The 17,369-nt window shown below is 36.3% G+C and overlaps 1 protein-coding gene across 5 annotated transcripts in view; it reads left to right on the forward strand.

The window, feature by feature from the left end:
* Ric1 (RIC1 homolog, RAB6A GEF complex partner 1) overlaps positions 1-17,369 on the forward strand; it is a 99,302-nt gene that overhangs the window by 41,335 nt on the left and 40,598 nt on the right. For 3 of the 5 annotated variants that reach the window (XM_042686928.1, XM_042686927.1, XM_042686931.1), the window contains exons 4-9: positions 558-665; positions 7,216-7,358; positions 7,493-7,629; positions 10,301-10,392; positions 14,701-14,789; positions 17,121-17,265. In XM_042686928.1, coding sequence (XP_042542862.1) covers positions 558-665; positions 7,216-7,358; positions 7,493-7,629; positions 10,301-10,392; positions 14,701-14,789; positions 17,121-17,265 — 714 coding nt within the window. The remainder of the gene's footprint in view (positions 1-557; positions 666-7,215; positions 7,359-7,492; positions 7,630-10,300; positions 10,393-14,700; positions 14,790-17,120; positions 17,266-17,369) is intronic. The other 2 variants (XM_042686930.1, XM_042686929.1) reach the window with 2 other exon arrangements.

Below are 17,369 nucleotides of genomic sequence, written 5' to 3' on the forward strand. Positions count from 1 at the left end.
GAGAAGTATGTGTGGCAACTCAGGTATGTTGGCATTGATACAGTCACTCTAGCCAGCTATGTATTTAACTATGGACTTTAAATTTTTAGCTATCTTGTTATTTGTTACCAAGTAAGTTTATTTAAAACATCTAAATTATAGCCTTTAATCTGACTTCAATTATTATACATACCCAAAGAAGAGAAATCAACGATGAGGCATGGAGTAAGGTAAGATGAGGTAACAGTTTGGATCACACACTATATGGAATGATACTGTCTTGCCATGGTTTCCCAGAGCTCCTAGTCATTTTAAACAAAATATCTGTTGATTGTCTTCAGAGTTAATTTTAAGTGTTATTTTGTAGCCTCCACTAATTGTCATCCTCTCAGCATGAGTTACAGTCATTATATGCAGGAGATTAATTTGTGTCTTCTGTAATAGAATTTAAGTCTCTTTTTTCATTTGAGAATAAAGGTCTCTTACTCAATTTTGTAAGTCATGTTGAATTGGGTGCATATTAGCTTCAGGGGGCAAATGTAGCGTTTTTCTCTGTTAACTATGTGCTGTTTTTCTAGGGGAAGTCCACAAATGAAGGGGATGCCTCACTTTAAGGAAGAACAGTGTGCTCCAGCATTAAATTTAGAGATGAGCAAAATATTGGATTTACAAGCGCCCATCATGAGGTACAGTGCCTTGGCTAAACTTGACATTTTCTGATGGCAAAAGACAAGTAATTTGGTAATCACATGACCAACAGGAAAAATGTTGCTTTTTTATTTAAAAATAACTTTGTAGTGCTAAAAATGCTTGATTAATCTTTAGAAAACATTTTTCTGCATAAATTGTTATAGTAGGTTAATGAGTTGGCTGTGTCAAATACAATTTTATTTTGAAATGAATGTTAATTAAGGTCTAGAGTTGTTTAAATGATAAAACAATCAGAGTTCCTCAAAAAACAGTTAAAAATCATGTAAGTTGAAGAAAAGAGCAAGTATCTTTGTTTCCAAAGCTGTGTTAGGTTTCTGGGAAGCACAAGTACACTTGAAAGAAAGTCAAACTTTCTGATCAAAGCATGAATAAAGATTTTGTGACAAGACAGCCCAAAACACCAGAGTACCAAAACTCTGTTTTATATCCAAAGACAGTAAAGAAGTGATCTTATAATTCAGCTTTATTTTCCTAATTACTTTGTAGTTGTACATTTTAGTTGTCACTTAATGTAGCAGTATATATATTTATTTTTATTTTTTGTGAACGTACTGTACAGAGGGGTTACAATTACATGGGCAAGATAATGAGTACATTTCTTACCAAGCATTGCAGCCTCCTCCTTTGTTTACCCTTCACATCCCTTCCCATCCTCCCCCCCCCTCCCCCCACCAAAGTTGTAAAGTTCGTTTTCGACATGACAACTTGTACTTCTCATTGTTGCAACGGGTCCACCTGTATCCTTAAACAACTTGTTTTTCCCCATCTCCTCCACAAATTATACCGACATCAAATATAGTGAAAGCAGGGGTTATACTGTGGGGGAGGGACATACAAAGCAACAAAGAGATAATCTTATAAATGCATTAGAAACAAATGTATGAAAGAAAAAAAATATTTAAATGCATATCTAAGGGTTCATTTTCCTAACATCACATTATCTGACCTTTTCTGCTTGACTCATACATATATTAGATATTGCAAATAAGGGAAACCATGGGACCTATGTTTCTTTGGGCCTGGCTTACTTCACTTAATATAATTTTTTCCAAGCCTTTCCATTTCCTAACAAATGGGGCAATGTCATTCTTTCTGATGGAGGCATAGAATTCCATTGTGTATATATGCCACATTTTCTTGATCCATTCACCTACTGAGGGGCATCTGGGTTGGTTCCATATCTTAGCTATGGTAAATAATGCTGCATTGTGCTGGTAGCTTTAGTGTGGTCTTGTTTGTAAACATTTGGGTAAATGCCCAAAAGTGGGATTGCTGGGTCATAGGGGAGCTCTATGTGAAGTCTTTTGAGGAACCTCCATACTACTTTCCGAAGTGTTTGAACAAGTTTACACTCCCACCAACAATGAAGTAAGGTTCCCTTCTGTCCACATCCCCTCCAGCATCTGGTGTTGTTAGAGTTCTTGATTTTTGCCATTCTAACTGGGGTGAGGTGGTATCTCAATGTTGTTTTGATTTGCATTTCTTTTATGGCTAGAGAGGTTGAGCATTTCTTCATGTGTCTATTGGCCATCCTTCTTTCTTCTTCAGAGAAGTTTCTCTTTAGGTCTTTAGCCCACTTATTTATTGGGCAGTTGTTTTTTGAGGATTTGTTGTTGGGGGATTTAAATTTTGGAGTTCCAAGTATATTTAAGATATGAGACCCTTGTCCGTTGTATGGCTAGTGAAGATCTTCTCCCAATCTGTGGGCTTTCCATTGATCTTGCTAGCTATGTCCTTTGCTATGCAGAAGCTCTGCAACTTCATGCAATCCCATTTGTCCAACCTTTCTTTGATTTGTTGTGTTTCTCGGTCTCTATTAAGAAAATTTCGGCCTAAGCCAAGGAGACCTAGGGTTTGTCCTATTCCATCCTGTAATGCTTTCAGAGTGTCTGCTTTGACTCTGAGGTCTTTGATCCATTTGGAGTTGATTCTGGTGCGGGGTCATATATAAGGATCTAGCTTTAGTTTTCTACAAGTAGTTAACCAATTTTGCCAGCACCATTTACTGAAGAGGCTGTCTTTCTTCCATTCTAGCAGTATATTTTTTCCATTGTGTAAATGTAAGAACTTAATTTACAGTTGTAAAAAGAATGAGGATATTTTTTTCTGAAAAAGACTTTCCAAATATTTTGTTGGATGAAAAAGCCAAGGTGTATATTTATTTATTTTTATTTTTACTTTTTTGGTTGTGGGGTCTGAACTCTGGTCCTGGGCACTATCCATCAGCTCTTGAGCTCAAGATTAGCACTCCACCATTTGAGCCACAACACCACTTCTGGCTTTTTCTGCATTTGTGGTGCTGTGGAATCAAACCCAGGGCCTCATGCATGCAAGGCAAGCACTCTACCACTGTGTAGCCACCTTCCCAGCCCCAGTGCTGTTTATTTTATTTATTTATTTATTTTTGGTCGATCGTGGGGCTTGAACTCTGGGCTTGGGCGCAGTTCCCACGCTCTTCAGCTCAAGGCGAGCACTCTACTGCTTGAGCCACAGCGCCACTTCCAGTTTTCTAGTCGTTTATTGGAGATAAGAGTCACATGGATTTTCCTGCCTGGGCTGGCTTTGAACTGTGATCCTCAGATCTCAGCCTCCTGAGTAGCTAGGATTACAGGCACGAGCCACCGGTTCCCGGCTTTGCTGTTTATTTTTAAGAGGAGAGAATTATTAGAATGTTTCAGGTTTTTTTTTAGAAGAATATGTAAATGAGAGATGAGAACTGAGTCTATTGGAGACAGGCTTTGGAAAGGGACTCTACTTTTTAAAAACATTGAGCTATCTGCCTATAAGATGAATATACTGAATTAGCTAAATATAGTAATTGTTTTTTTAAAAGGTCGTTGTGATCTAGTAAATGCTGCTTTCACCATTTATCTTGTTAGAATATTACACAAAACGACACTGGAACAACACTGAATAAAATTGTATGCAGGTGGTGAGCTAGTGGCTGACTCGCTTAGTCCTTTTTATACCTGATTCCCCACATGGAAATGAATGACTTTGTTATTTCTTTAAATGAGATAGGTGTTACAAAAGATTGTGCTTATGATATTTATCACTTTAAAGGATCTCATTACTCTAGATTTTTCTTATTCAGTGTGGAAATCTTTTCAAAAATATGACTTAATGCCAAAGTAATTTTGAATGTTTCTAGGTAACCACCAAGGTGAAACTTAGAAAATTGGCTCTTTGCCTCCATCTTGTGGTAAATGTAATTATGGCATATGGACATAGGATAGAAAATGAGCTTTTAGAAAAAGAATTTCCAAGGCTATTTCTCTAGCTCAATAAGTAGAGCCTGTGTTTGTGCTCCAAGCCCTTGGTTCAGTCTTGAGCAACACCTAAGGGGTGGGGGGGGAGGAATTTTTGCCACAAGTTTAACATATTAAGTAGAACGTTCTACAAATATAAGTGGTTAGAAATCTTAAGATTTCTTTTAAAATCCTGATAAAATAATGTCACTTCAGAGTGATGTTATTAGTAACTATAATACATACTTGCTGGAAATTCATTTGAAATTTTCTAAAGTTAGAAATAATGAAGCTGAGTGTCAGTAGCTCACACCTGTAATCCTAGCTGAGCCTAATCAGGAGATCTGAAGACTATGGTTTGAAGCTAACCTAGGCAGGAAAGTTGTGAGACTCTTATATTCAATTAAGTACCCAAAAAGCTGAAAGTGGGACTGTAGTTCAAGTATTAGAGTGCTAGCTTTGAGCAAAATGAGCTCAGGGACTGGGACAGCACATGAGTTCACGTCCCAGGACAGGTACACATACACACACAGGAAGAAAGAAAGGAAAGGAAAGAAAGAAAGAAAAAATAGTTACATTGTTGGAACAAAATGGCTTAAAAAAAAACTTACTTAAGTTGGGTGCCAGTGGCTCACACCAGTTGTAATCCTAGCTACTCATCACTGTTCAAAGCCAGCCCAGGCAGGAAAGTTGGTGAGACTCTTACCTCCAAAAAACCAGAAAAACCAGAAATGGCACTGTGGCTCTAGTGGTAGAGTGCTCCCCTTGAGCTGAAGAGTTCAGGGACAGCGCCCAGGTCCAAAGTTCAAGCCCCCCAACTGACCCCCCCCCAAAAACCCCAAAAGACCCAAAACTTACTTTAAAATACTGGAGACTTAACTCAGGGGTCTCAAGTTGGAGCCATATCGCCATCCTTCTGCTTTTAGTTGAGATAGGGTTTCACTAATTTTGTTCAGGCTGATTGCAAACTGTGATCCTCCTGACTACCAACTAGATACATTTTAATTTTGATTAAGGATTAATGTTAAATATCTAACTTTAGTTATTAATTGAAGATAGATAATATTTAGGAAGTAAAAATTTATAATGCCATATCTTCCTCTGTTTTGGGCATTTTAGAGCACCTTGTAGTATATAGAGTTCAATATTGGTTAAATATTAAATATAATTGCATTTTGAAATGATTTGATAAAAGCATATTTGATTAATTATAAATATTATTCTTCTTTGAAGTATAAATGAAAACATAAATATTGTATTTCTTTCTCACCATGTTAAATTCTTTAAAATTCCACTAAGATCCTAAATTTAAAATGCACACACAGATTTGGGACACTAAATAGCTGTTAAAAATCTCATAAAGTCAATGATTGAAGAGCCTCTCTAAGGATGAAATTTAGATTACATATACTGTATTTTGTATGCACGCACTACCAAGGATGATATTCACAATATTTAAGAACTAGTATAGCATTAAAAGACAAGGGTTTTTAATCTTGATATGCAAACCAAGAATTAATCTGTTAAATAAAATCTGTAAATTAATCTGTAATTAATCTGTAAATAAAATACCTTTTCACATAGATGATTTTGTTGTTGTTAGCAGTACTGGTCTTTGAAGTGACAACTTTCTACTTGCTAGGCATATGCTCATGGCTCTCTTGAGCCATGCCTCCAGCCCTTTTTTGCACTGGTTCTTTTTGAGATAGGGGTCTTTTTCTCCTGGCCTGCTCTGAACCATCATGCTCCTATTTATGTTTCCTACTATAGCTGAGATGACAGATACATACTAACTACCACACCAATTATTTTTCTGTTGAGATGGAGAGGTTTTTTTTTTTTTGTCTATCTGGTTTGAACTTGATCCTTCCACAAAGGTGGGATGCACCTGTACTATACTCCAGCCATTGATTGGAAACTTTTTGCGTGGAATGGCCTCAAACCTTGATCTCAGCCTCTCAGATCTGTCTCCTGAGTAGCTAGGATTATAGGCTTGAGCCACTGGCACCTGACTGAGATAGCTTCTTTATCATGCTTATCACAATTATTTAAAGTCATTGTCTACTAATTGCAACACTAAGATTATCTTTTAATGGGTTGCTTATATTGATAAATTTTGTTTTCATTTGATTCTGGGTTACATTTTCCTATTTACTTGTGCATTAGGTTGGGTTTTTTGTTGTTGTTGCAGCATTGTTATAACATTGTATAGTTTGTAATAGTGTATAATTACTATATATGGCAAAGAGCTACTTTTATCAGATAGTATGGGTATAGACAATATATTCTTTTTTTTTTTTTTTTTTTGTCCATCATGGGGCCTGAACCCTGGGCCTGGGCGCTGTCCCTCAGCTCTTCAGCTCAGGGCTAGCATTCTACCACTTGAGCCACAGTGCCACTTTGATTTTCTGAGTGGTTTATTGGAGATAAGGGTCTCATGGACTTTCCTGCTGGTGCTGGCTTTGATCCAGGATCCTCAGATCTCAGCCTCCTGAGTTGCTAGGATTACAGGCGTGAGCCACTAGTGCCCGGCTTAGACCATATGTTCTTTAGTTTTTCTGTTTTCCTTTTGAAGTTATCTAGCACTTATTCTGCTGCTTCTGTTTTTGAGACTAGGTCTCACTGTGTTGACTAGGTTGATCTCAAACTCCTGAGCTCCAGTGATCCTCTTAGCATGAGTGCTAGGATTGCAAGCATGTGCTACCATACTTAGATCTCATGTTTCTGTTTAATTTACTTTTTCAGTTTTTCTAGTTTTTAACCTGTTTCATCACATTTTTTTTTAATTTTATTTTTTTTGGGCGGTCCGGTTGTGGGGCCTGAACTCTGGTCCTGGGTGCTGTCCCTCAGCTCTTCAGCTCAAGGCTAGCACTCTCCCACTTGAGTCACAGCGCCACTTCTGGCTTTTTTTGTTTTGCTTATGTGGGGCTGAGGAATCGAGCCCAGGGCCTCATGCATGCAAGGCAAGTGCTCTACCACTGAGCCACCTTCCCAACCCGCTGTTTCATCAAATTTGTAACTCTGTCTGCCTATATAGTCTTCTCTCAGAATGTGTGATTCACCTTCTCTCAGAAGGTGAATTATACATAGCTACTTAAATAGCTAACAGTTAAATTGCTGATAAGTGAAAACATTTTTGATTTTGTGATCTTTGCATGTGCCTTTCAAAAAAACAGTTTTATCTATTTCTTTTGCATGAGCATTTTCTAAAGCAATCATATTCAAACTTACTGCTGTCTTAAAATTTAATTGATTAAAGTTGCTTGCTTCCCTACAGTTTGCAGTCTGTACTGGAAGATCTCCTGGTTGCTACTTCTGATGGATTTCTTCATCTTATTCACTGGGAAGGAATGACAAATGGAAGGAAAGCTATTAATCTTTGCACAGTACCCTTTTCAGTTGATCTACAGTCATCTAGAGGTAGTTATACTTTCTGCATGAGATAGACCCCTTTAAAATTTGACATAATCTAGTACTAACAAACTTTATAAACAGAAATGTGGGATAATATTATAGTTAAAATTCCATTTTGTGTCTATTTGTTTTGTCATCAGTAGGTTCATTCCTTGGCTTTACAGATGTGCACATCAGAGATATGGAATACTGTGCCACACTTGATGGGTTTGCTGTTGTGTTTAATGATGGTAAAGTTGGATTTATTACACCAGTATCAAGTAGATTTACTGCAGAGGTAAGGCTTATTTACTTCATTTATTTTCCTTATTTTTCATTTATTTTACTATGTAAAATTAAGCCCATTCCCAGTTTCTTTATTCATATAAGATTTTGGGGTTCTTACTAATTTTTAATGAAATGAATTTTTAATTGTAGTACTGACTCTATGGAAAATGGCTATTGACTTTCTTTTTTTCTAATCTCAATGCCCTTGTATCCTTCCCAGCTTATTCAACAAAACACTTTTTTTTTGGTCTTTTTGACAAAGATTTAACACAAGGCCTGTGCTTACTAGGCAAATATTCTACATTTAAATCACTCCTCAAGTTGTTTTGCTTTAACCACGCTTTTCAAGTAGACTTTTGATGTGTTTACCTAGGCTGGCTTTAGACTGCGACCTCCTACCTTTATCCCTCGAGTACCTGGATTACAAATGTAATTGTAATGCCCTGCAAATTATTATTGTAAGTTAGTACTTGTTATATTTTTGTCAGTATGAGAACCGTGTTAGTACTTGTCCCATGAGTATCTTTTGATTATTTGTTTCTTTTCTATAGATTTTCCTTCCTACGTACTAGGAATTAATAATGATTTTATTCTCTAAAGTTGCTTAGTTTTTGTGTACTTAGCACTTAACCCAAAACCACCTGTCAGTTGTGCAGATATTCTCTCAATTCTTTTAACTACTTTAGTGTTCTACCTGTTTCATCTTGAAATTTTTCTAAAAGCCCTCTGATCTGTTACAAAGTAGACTGGAAGCTTAACATATATAAATCTTTAACATGGCTATGTTATCTACTTTATCATCATCCTGAGGATTCTCTTTACTCTTTTATTTGTATAGAATCTTTTGATACCTAATGATTACTAATATATGGTAGTTAAAAATATGTTTTGCTGCTGTGACAGAGATATTTATTCTTTACTGTGATGAGTGACAGGAGTTATTATTCTCTCAATGAACTCTACTCCCTTTCTTTTCTTTCCTTCTCTACTTCTTACTTAGTCCACTCCTCTTCTGTCTTGTCTGTCACTTGTCTCCAGTGTTCCCTGCAAAAGCATCTTGCGAAGGGTACTGGCTACCCCATTATCTGGGGTTTCAATTATGGAAAAGTTAGGGTCGGAGTCCAAATTCAAAGTGTGAACTTTGTCTTTTCTTGGATTTTCCAAGTTTTTCTGAGAGGAAAATGTTCAGTTCTCTGTTAGAATGCAGGTGAGACTTTTTCATAGTTGTTCACCATTGGGAATGTGTTCTGAGAGGACCCAACTACTTTTTTACATAGGCTTTGAACTACTACTTTTAGTCCAGACTTCTAGACATAACTGCAATTCCTAGTGCTTTTCTGTATCTGCAATGAAACTTAGCTATTTCTCAACCTTCTTTACTGCCAGTTAAGAATTTATGCTATATGCTTACCAATTTCCAAAACTGTCTAATGCTTTGCCCTTTCCCCTTCTTTGTCAGGTAATACTTTTAAAAAATAAAATCTTTTCTGCTAAAAGAAAAGTTGGAGCTTTAGAAATCTGAGAAATTGAAATATTCATATTTAGTGTGCTCCTTCAAGTTTTAAATACCTTTCAAGTTTTAGGAACTTTTTTGTCACTTTGCTTGGTATTTTCTTTAATATCCCTAAGAAATCTTTTCTATAATGTATTTTGTTCAAATACTAGGCCCTGAATAATATAGATGAAATAACTATCAGCATATATAAAACAATAAAAACAAACTTTGAAAAATTATCTTTTGCATAAAATTTACATGTTTATAACAAATGTTTATACTGAAAACAAATATTTGGACCGAAAAAGTGATTAACACTTTTGTAATTATTTTATAGACTTAGTACAGAAGTATTCTCAGCATTTATTAGTATGTGATTAAAGAAATTTTTAGTAAATTAGGAATTTAAAAAGTATAAAAAGTAGATTGACATTATTGTTACTAGTACAAAGTATAAATTATAAGAAGAAACAGAGACATAAGTTAAAATACATAGGCTTTGCAACTCACCTGTTCAGATAATTAATTTGGGCGCCAGTGGCTCACGCCTGTAATCCTAGCTCTCAGGAAGCTGAGATCTGAGGATCATGGTTCAAACCTAGCCCGGGCAAGAAGGTCTGTGAAACTCTTATCTTCAATTAACCATCAGAAAACCGGAAGTGGCACTGTGGCTCAAGTGGTAGAGCATTCACCTTGAGCTGAAGAGCTCAGGGACATCGCCTAGGCCCAGAGTTCAAGCCTATGATGGACAAAAACAAACAAAAACCCCAAAACAACTAGATAATTAAGGGAAAGGCTGAGAACCATAAAGCTGGAGAGAAAACTTTAAAAAAAGATGTTGGTAGGTGGTTTTATAATTATAAGCTCATTTAGATTCAAGCTGTATGACAGACAAAAAAAGTTCATATCATTAATAAGTTATCTTCATTCAGTGTAAGCTTAGAGAGCTAATACATGTTTTTTAGTGTTTTATAAGTGGATTAGCATAGGATGGGCTTATTTGGTAATATGTATCACCCTGACTTACAGAGAACTTGACATTTTAAAGTAGAATACTTTGATGATAGTCCTGATGGTAGTCTCTGCAGACAAAAGCAAATGAAAACTCATGAAATTGTTTCTTTATTGCAAGAGAGTTAGTTTAGGATAATAGTTTTTAAACTTTAATTGCTTTTCTTTATTCTAGCAGCTTCATGGAGTTTGGCCACAAGATGTTGTTGATGGAACGTGTGTAGCAATAAATAACAAGTATCGATTAATGGCATTTGGATGTGCAAGGTAACTGATGTAGACGTATATGTTTTTGTTTTTATTTTTAATTTACCTTTTTTGGGCCGGGCGCTGGTGGCTCACGCCTGTAATCCTAGTTACTCAGGAGGCTGAGATCTGAGGATCGCAGTTCAAAGCCAGCCTGGGCAGGAGAGACCGTGAGACTCCTATCTCCAATAAACCACCAGAAAACCGGAAGTGGCGCTGTAGCTCAAGTGGTAGAGCGTTCGCCTTGAGCTGAAGAGCTGAGGGACAGCGCCCAGGCCCAGAGTTCAAGCCCCACGACCGACAAAAAAAAGATTATAATTTACCTTTTTTGGGGTACAAGTCCTGGGGCTTGAACTCAGGGCCTGGGCTCTGTCTCTAAGCTTTTTGCTCAAGGCTGGTGCTCTACCACTTGAGCCATAGCTGCACTTCTGGCTTTTCATAGCTCCACTTCTGGCTTTTTGGTGCTGAATTGGAGACAGGAGTCTTATGGATTTTCTTGCGCAGGTTGGCTGCGGTTCTCAAATCTCAGCTTCCTGAATAGTTCGGATTAGAGGCATAAGCCACCAGCGCCTGACCTGAATTTGTAATAGTTATTGCCAAAAGTACTTTTTTTAAAACTTGAAATACTTAAATATACTTGTAAGCTTTATAATAATTTATAATTTGTAAACACTGTCACAATTTATGAAACCCCATAATATAATTGTGAAGGTATTTGATTAAATTGTAACAAAGTTAAAGGGCAGATTTTTAGAGGTAAACAGTTCACTTTGCAAAAGTTGGCTTTTCTCCAGCTTGTACAAAATTTAGTTACAAATTAAAAAGAATAAGTCAGTTAAAATTTAATCTTTCTTTATTGTTAAGAAGATTTGGCCAACCACCATTGGCTTGCTCCTGTAATCCTAGCTATTCAGAGGCTGAGATATAACGATTGCATTCAAAGCCAGTCTGAGCAGGATAGTGTGTGTGACTATCTCCAATTAATAACCAAAAAGCCAAAACTGAAACTGTATCTCAAATGGTGGAAAGCTAGCCTTAAGTGAAAAAGCTAAGGAAGAATGCTCTGGCTTTGAGGGGTTTTGTTGTTGTTTGTTTACTTACTCATTTTTGTTGGTCATGAAGCTTGAACTCAAGGCCTGGGTGTTGTCCCTGAGCTTTTTTGCTCAAGGATAGGTCTCTACCTCTTTGAGCTACAACACTACTTTGATTTTCTGGTAGTTACTTGGAGACAAGAGTCTCATGCTGGGAGAGTTGGAGGTGCGGGGTGGGGGTGGGGGGCTGGGAATGTAGCTTAGTGGTAGAGTGCTTGCTATAGCTTGCATGAAGCCCTGGATTCTATTCATACACAGAAAAAGCTAGAAATGGTGCTGTGGCTCAAGTGGTATAGTGCTAGCCTTGAGCAAAAGAATGTCAGGGACAGTGCCCAGGTCCAGAGTTAAAGCCCCAGGACTAGCAAAAAAAAGAAAAAAGTCTCACAAGTTTCCTTCCCTGACTGACTTTGAACTGCAATACTCAGATCTCAGCCTCCTAAATAGCTAGAATTATAGGTGTGAGCCACCAGTACCTGGCTTATTTTTGTTTTTGCCTAGTACTGACCTAAAAAGAATAAAACATTAGAGTAGTTTTCCTGTTTAAAAATAATCCTTTTGGGGCTGGGAAGGTGGCTCAATGGTAGAGTGCTTTCTCGTATCCATGAGGCCCTGGATTTGATTTCTTAGTACCATATAAACAGAAAAGACCGGAAGTGTTGCTGTGGCTCAAGTGGTAGAGCACTAGTCTTGAGCTGAAGAGCTGAGGGATGGTGCCCAGGCCCTGAGTTCAGGATCCATGACCAACAAAAAACAACAACAACAAAAACCTTTTGAGATATTTGTGTTTATATTGCTTTTGAATTGGTGGCTCTGCTTTAGTTAATAAAAAAAAAAATTTAAAGTTCACACATAAAATCAGTTTAATTGCTTCCATCTCATTATCATGAGGCTTTAAAAATAAATTGAAAGCTGTATGTGGTGATGTATGCTTATAATCCTAACACTTAGGCAACTGAAGCAAGATGTTCCTGAGTTCCAGGCCAACCTAGGCTACATAGGGAGACCTTGTCTCAAAAATAAAGTAAAATGGAATAAGATTATTAATTCAGCCAATATTAGTGTACCCATTATATGTCAGGCTCAGTTCTGAACACGTAGGATGCTTAAAAAACAAAGACACTTGACTTTGTTCAGCTTATATGTTAGTTCAAATAGAAATATATATCAGTCAGTTGTAATAATGCCTTGTAATATAGTATGTATGTGTGTTTATGTATGTATATGGTGCTTGAACTCTATTACTCTTGAACTCTATCACACTTGAACTTTCACTTGAACCATGCCTTTACCCCATACATTAAATTTTAAAACTACTTTAAATATAAAATTTTATTTTGCTTTCAAAACAAGATTTTGTGTTCTGTTAAACATATATCTAGTATGTTTTCCTGCCACATAATATTGACCCAAGTCAATTGTATCTTTTTTTTCTTTCTTATTTTTTTGGCAGAGAAGAGACAGTTGTAGGGTTTAAACTCAGGGTCTTTGTTTGCTAGGCTGGCACTCTAGCACTTAAGTCCCACCTCAAATCCTGTTATTGTTGAGATAATGCGTCACAATTTTTTCTCCCCAGGATTGCCTCAAACCGTAATCTTCCTATTCTTAGAGCTTATAGGCATAAGCCACTTGTGTCTAGCTTCGGAGTTTTTGTTGTTGTTGTTGTTTTGCTAGTTCTGGCGCTTGAACTGAGGATATGGGCACTGTCCCTTACATTCTTTTGCTCAAGGCTAGCATTCTACCACTTGAGCCACAGTGCCACTTCTGGATTTTTCTGTTTATGTGGTACTGAGGAATCAAACCCAGGGCTTCATGTGAGCTATGCAAGCACTCTACCACTAAGCCACATTCCCAGCTCTCAGGTTTTTTTTTTAATTAAGTTATATACAAATTATAAATCACTACCTTAGTTATACATTCAATAATGTATAAAGTGTATGCTCTTTCACTTATTTTCTACTACATATTACCTGTCACCAGGCAGTTAAATATAAAAATACAAGTAAGATTAATTTAGTGTAAGAAGGAAAAACATTCCTTTGTATGGATTTAATTCAGTCACATTCAGAATTTTAAAATACATGTTTGTGAATACATTTTGGTCAAGTACTGAGGGTTCACACCTGTAGTCCTAGCACTCAAGGTCTCAACCTGGAGGATCTTGGTTTAAAGCCAGATCCCAGGCAGAAAAGTCTGTGAGCCTCCATCTCCAGTAACCCACAAAATACCAGGCTGGAAATATGGCTCAAGTGATAGAGTGCCAGCCTTGAGCAAGAAAGCCAAGTGATAGCAAGAGGCCCTTCAAGTCCTAAAACTTAAAAGGTACATGTTGCTTATTGTCTTCCTTCTATCTAACTCACTTGGGGAAACAGAATATGCATGTGTCATTAAAAAAAAAAGTTGAGGAAGCCAGCTAAAGGTGGTTCATACCTATAATTCTAACTATCTGGCAGGCTGAGGTCTGAGAATTAAGGTGCCAACCTCAGCCTGGGGAGGTAAATACATGAAACTCATCTCCAATTAATCAGCAAAAAGCCAGAACTAGAGGCATGATTCCAATTGGTAGAGCACCAGTCATGAGCAAAAAAGCCAAGTATGAAGCGCTTGAGTTGAAGCTTCAGTATTGGGAGGAGGGAAAAAAGGTTGAGGAATAGTTTTTTCTTCTTCTGTGTATCTTTAAACACAAGATAGGGTTTTACTAGTGATGCTGTCTGGGACTGGAACTTTCTTTGGGGGAATTTTTGAGTACTGATACAATTTGAGCGGTTCACATCAAACAGAATAGCAGTACTAATGTACTACTTACCTGCTAGGCAAGTGGTTTTTTTGAGATAGTGTCTTACTTCCTACTTGGATATAGTTGTGAACCATGAATGCCTATGTTAGGCTTCCCAATGTTGCTGAGATCACAGGCACTTACTACCACATCCACCTTCCCTCTGTGGAGATGGAGTCTAACCGACTTTATTGCCGGGGCTGCCTCAAACTTTGATCCTTCTATTCTCTGACTACCAAGTATCCTGGATTACAAGTATGAGCCACTAGCATCTGGCAAGAATTTCTGGGATAATGAAATGGTTATACAGAATATATATGTATTCAAATGTATGAGATAACTGCAAATTACATGCAAAATGATTTTATTGTATTTTACCTTCCTACCAGTAAAGCAGAATTCTCATAATGTAATCCCTCTATTTGTATTTGTCTTATTTCATTAAAAGTAGTTTTGTTTTCACAGTGGTTCTGTACAGGTTTATACAATAGATAACACCACTGGAGCTATGCTGCTATCTCATAAGTTAGAGCTTACAGCAAAACAATATCCTGGTGAGTATTTTTAAAGCATTTTTAATGTAGTCCTCTCTTTTCTGTATTGTATACAATCTCCCCTTAAGCGAGGATGTCTGAATGCTCAGGCATGCTTTGTCAGATATACACCTATTATATATAAAGTTTTGATTACAAATTAGGCATAGTAGGAGTTACTCTGATTTGGTCATTCATTACACATTGTAAACACATATTGAATTGTTACCCTGTACCCCATAATTCTATGTAATTAAAATAAAAAATTAGATATAATAAAAGAGCAATTATATTATAAAGATAATGTGAATATGGCCTGTCTCTTTTTCTGTCTCTCTCAAAGTTAATTTTTATTTTGTTTTTAAGAGCGTGTAGATTCTTGGCTATGTATACTGCTCTGAGATATTGTGACTTAATATGAGAGTTACCTGTTTTTCTTTTTTTATGTTTTGTCCTGGTGCTTCTTTTGCATCCTTACAAATGTTTACTCTATATGTGTTCTATTGAATATCTTATTCCAGCAATTGAAAACTTGCTGATGGATGGCCTTTCTCTTTGATCCACTTTTTCACCTCTACTCGAAATGTGGCAGTAGCTGCTTTATTGGCAGATACACTGTCACCCATAATACTTTTCAGCTTTTCAGTTCACAATAATTCCCAAATCTGTGTAATCATCTCTTAAATGAGTTAGTTGTTTCAGAGGATTCTTTGTCAGTCTTTTCAGTGCTTTCTGGTGCAACATCTTGCTGTCAATCAACATGTTTTTTATTCATATCTTTCACCCTTTCAATGATACATTTATTTCACACTGTGGCCATAATGTTTACAGCTTAAAGTACAACAGCAAAACTTTTTTTCATAGCAATTTCATACGGAAGATTAATTCTTACCATAGATCTTAGCATACAACTTTCTCTTTTCTCAAGAACTATCACCTTGTCACTTAAAGAAGCATTTTGTAGAAACATTAGAATTTACAGGTATAGGTAGAAACTTTTTGAAAAGAGACTTAGGGGCATAGCAACTAGGAGAGAGATTTGACAAATGGGATTACATCAAAATAAAGTTTTACACAGAAAAGGACATAGTGGCTAAGCTAGAAAGACAGCCAACAGACTGGGAGAAAATTTTTACCAGTAATACATCCAATAAAGTATACACTATAGAAAATGATCTGTATAACTTGTGGGCAGGAATGAGAGGAAGAACTAGGGGAAAGCTGAGGCAAGGGTGACATTGTCCAAAATAAGTATTGTATTCATTATCTGACATGAAATGGTAAACCCCTCTGAACAACATTTTAGTAGTAACAATAAAATTACATTAAAGAAATAAAGTAAATTTTTTAAAAAGTGCTTATGTCAGTTTGCTTCTTCTGTGACTTGGTTCTTTGTTTTCTTGCTCATTTGTTAATGTGTTTTAGGATTTTTGACTGAGAGCTGATTATGTATTTTGAAAAGATATTTGTATGAATGCTTTGGGATCCTGATTGCATTTTACTTCTTCCAGAGAGACTTTATATTTCTGCTGATCACTGGAACTCTTTGTTGTATTTTTTTGGGGAAAAAAAAAGATTTTTTTGGTTTTTTGAACCATCTTCATTACAAACCAAGATGAGGGCTGATTTATGGCTTGGTACTATCAGGAGAACTTTAGTTTCTTTCCATATATAGAAACTTGGAAATGTTGATATTTCTTTCCCTTCCAATAACAGGTTTTTTTTCCCTTTTATACAATGGATATTAGCTCTTCACAGCTGAAGTTTTTATAGACTTCCTGGTTTAGGTTTAAGCTCTTCTTCCTTTTCCATTCATGTGTGAATCATCAGAGGTGATAGTAAAAGTTTGCCATTTGTCAGATCAGTTCAAGAAGAGAGTGCTCTGTCCCAGTGTTTTTGGTTGTTTTGAAGTATTTATTTTCTTGAATAATCAAAACATTCTTTATTCATAGTAGTTTCAGTGTAGAGAATCATTTTGGGTATAATTTGATGCACTACCAAAAACAGGAAATTTTCTCCTTACATTTTTATCAATCATGCAGTGTAAAGTTTATAAAGGCTTTATATGTTTTTCTCTAAGCATAGTGCTTATTCAGTTTTATCTTAATTTTATAAACACTAATTCACATACAACCAAAGAAACAGCTTTCACTTGTAAATCACTTATACACTGTTTTTTTCCTTATTAAATGACAAGATAGTGGTCTTCTTTTAAATAACCTAATGTGAGCAATTCATGCCATTTGAAGCAATCATGCCTTTCTACTCATTTAAATTTGAAGGTATAGATTAAATACTAAAGATTTCGGAAGCAGTCATTTATTATGAATTGTTCTCATTATTTCTTAACAGACATTTGGAACAAAACAGGAGCTGTTAAATTGATCAGATGGTCTCCTGACAATAGTGTTGTGATAGTGACCTGGGAATATGGTGGCCTTTCTCTATGGAGTGTGTTTGGAGCCCAGCTGCTTTGTACACTTGGAGGAGATTTTGCGTAAGTAATGAAGACAAATATAACTTTATTATCTCTCTGACAATACATATATACAGAAATCTTCAGTCATAGAGCTACCCTTTTGCATAATTTTACTCTTAAGC

This window comes from Dipodomys spectabilis, unplaced genomic scaffold (genome assembly GCF_019054845.1).
Source record: "Dipodomys spectabilis isolate Male_0828 unplaced genomic scaffold, ASM1905484v1 ptg000098l, whole genome shotgun sequence".
In the NCBI taxonomy this organism is placed as follows: domain Eukaryota; kingdom Metazoa; phylum Chordata; class Mammalia; order Rodentia; family Heteromyidae; genus Dipodomys; species Dipodomys spectabilis.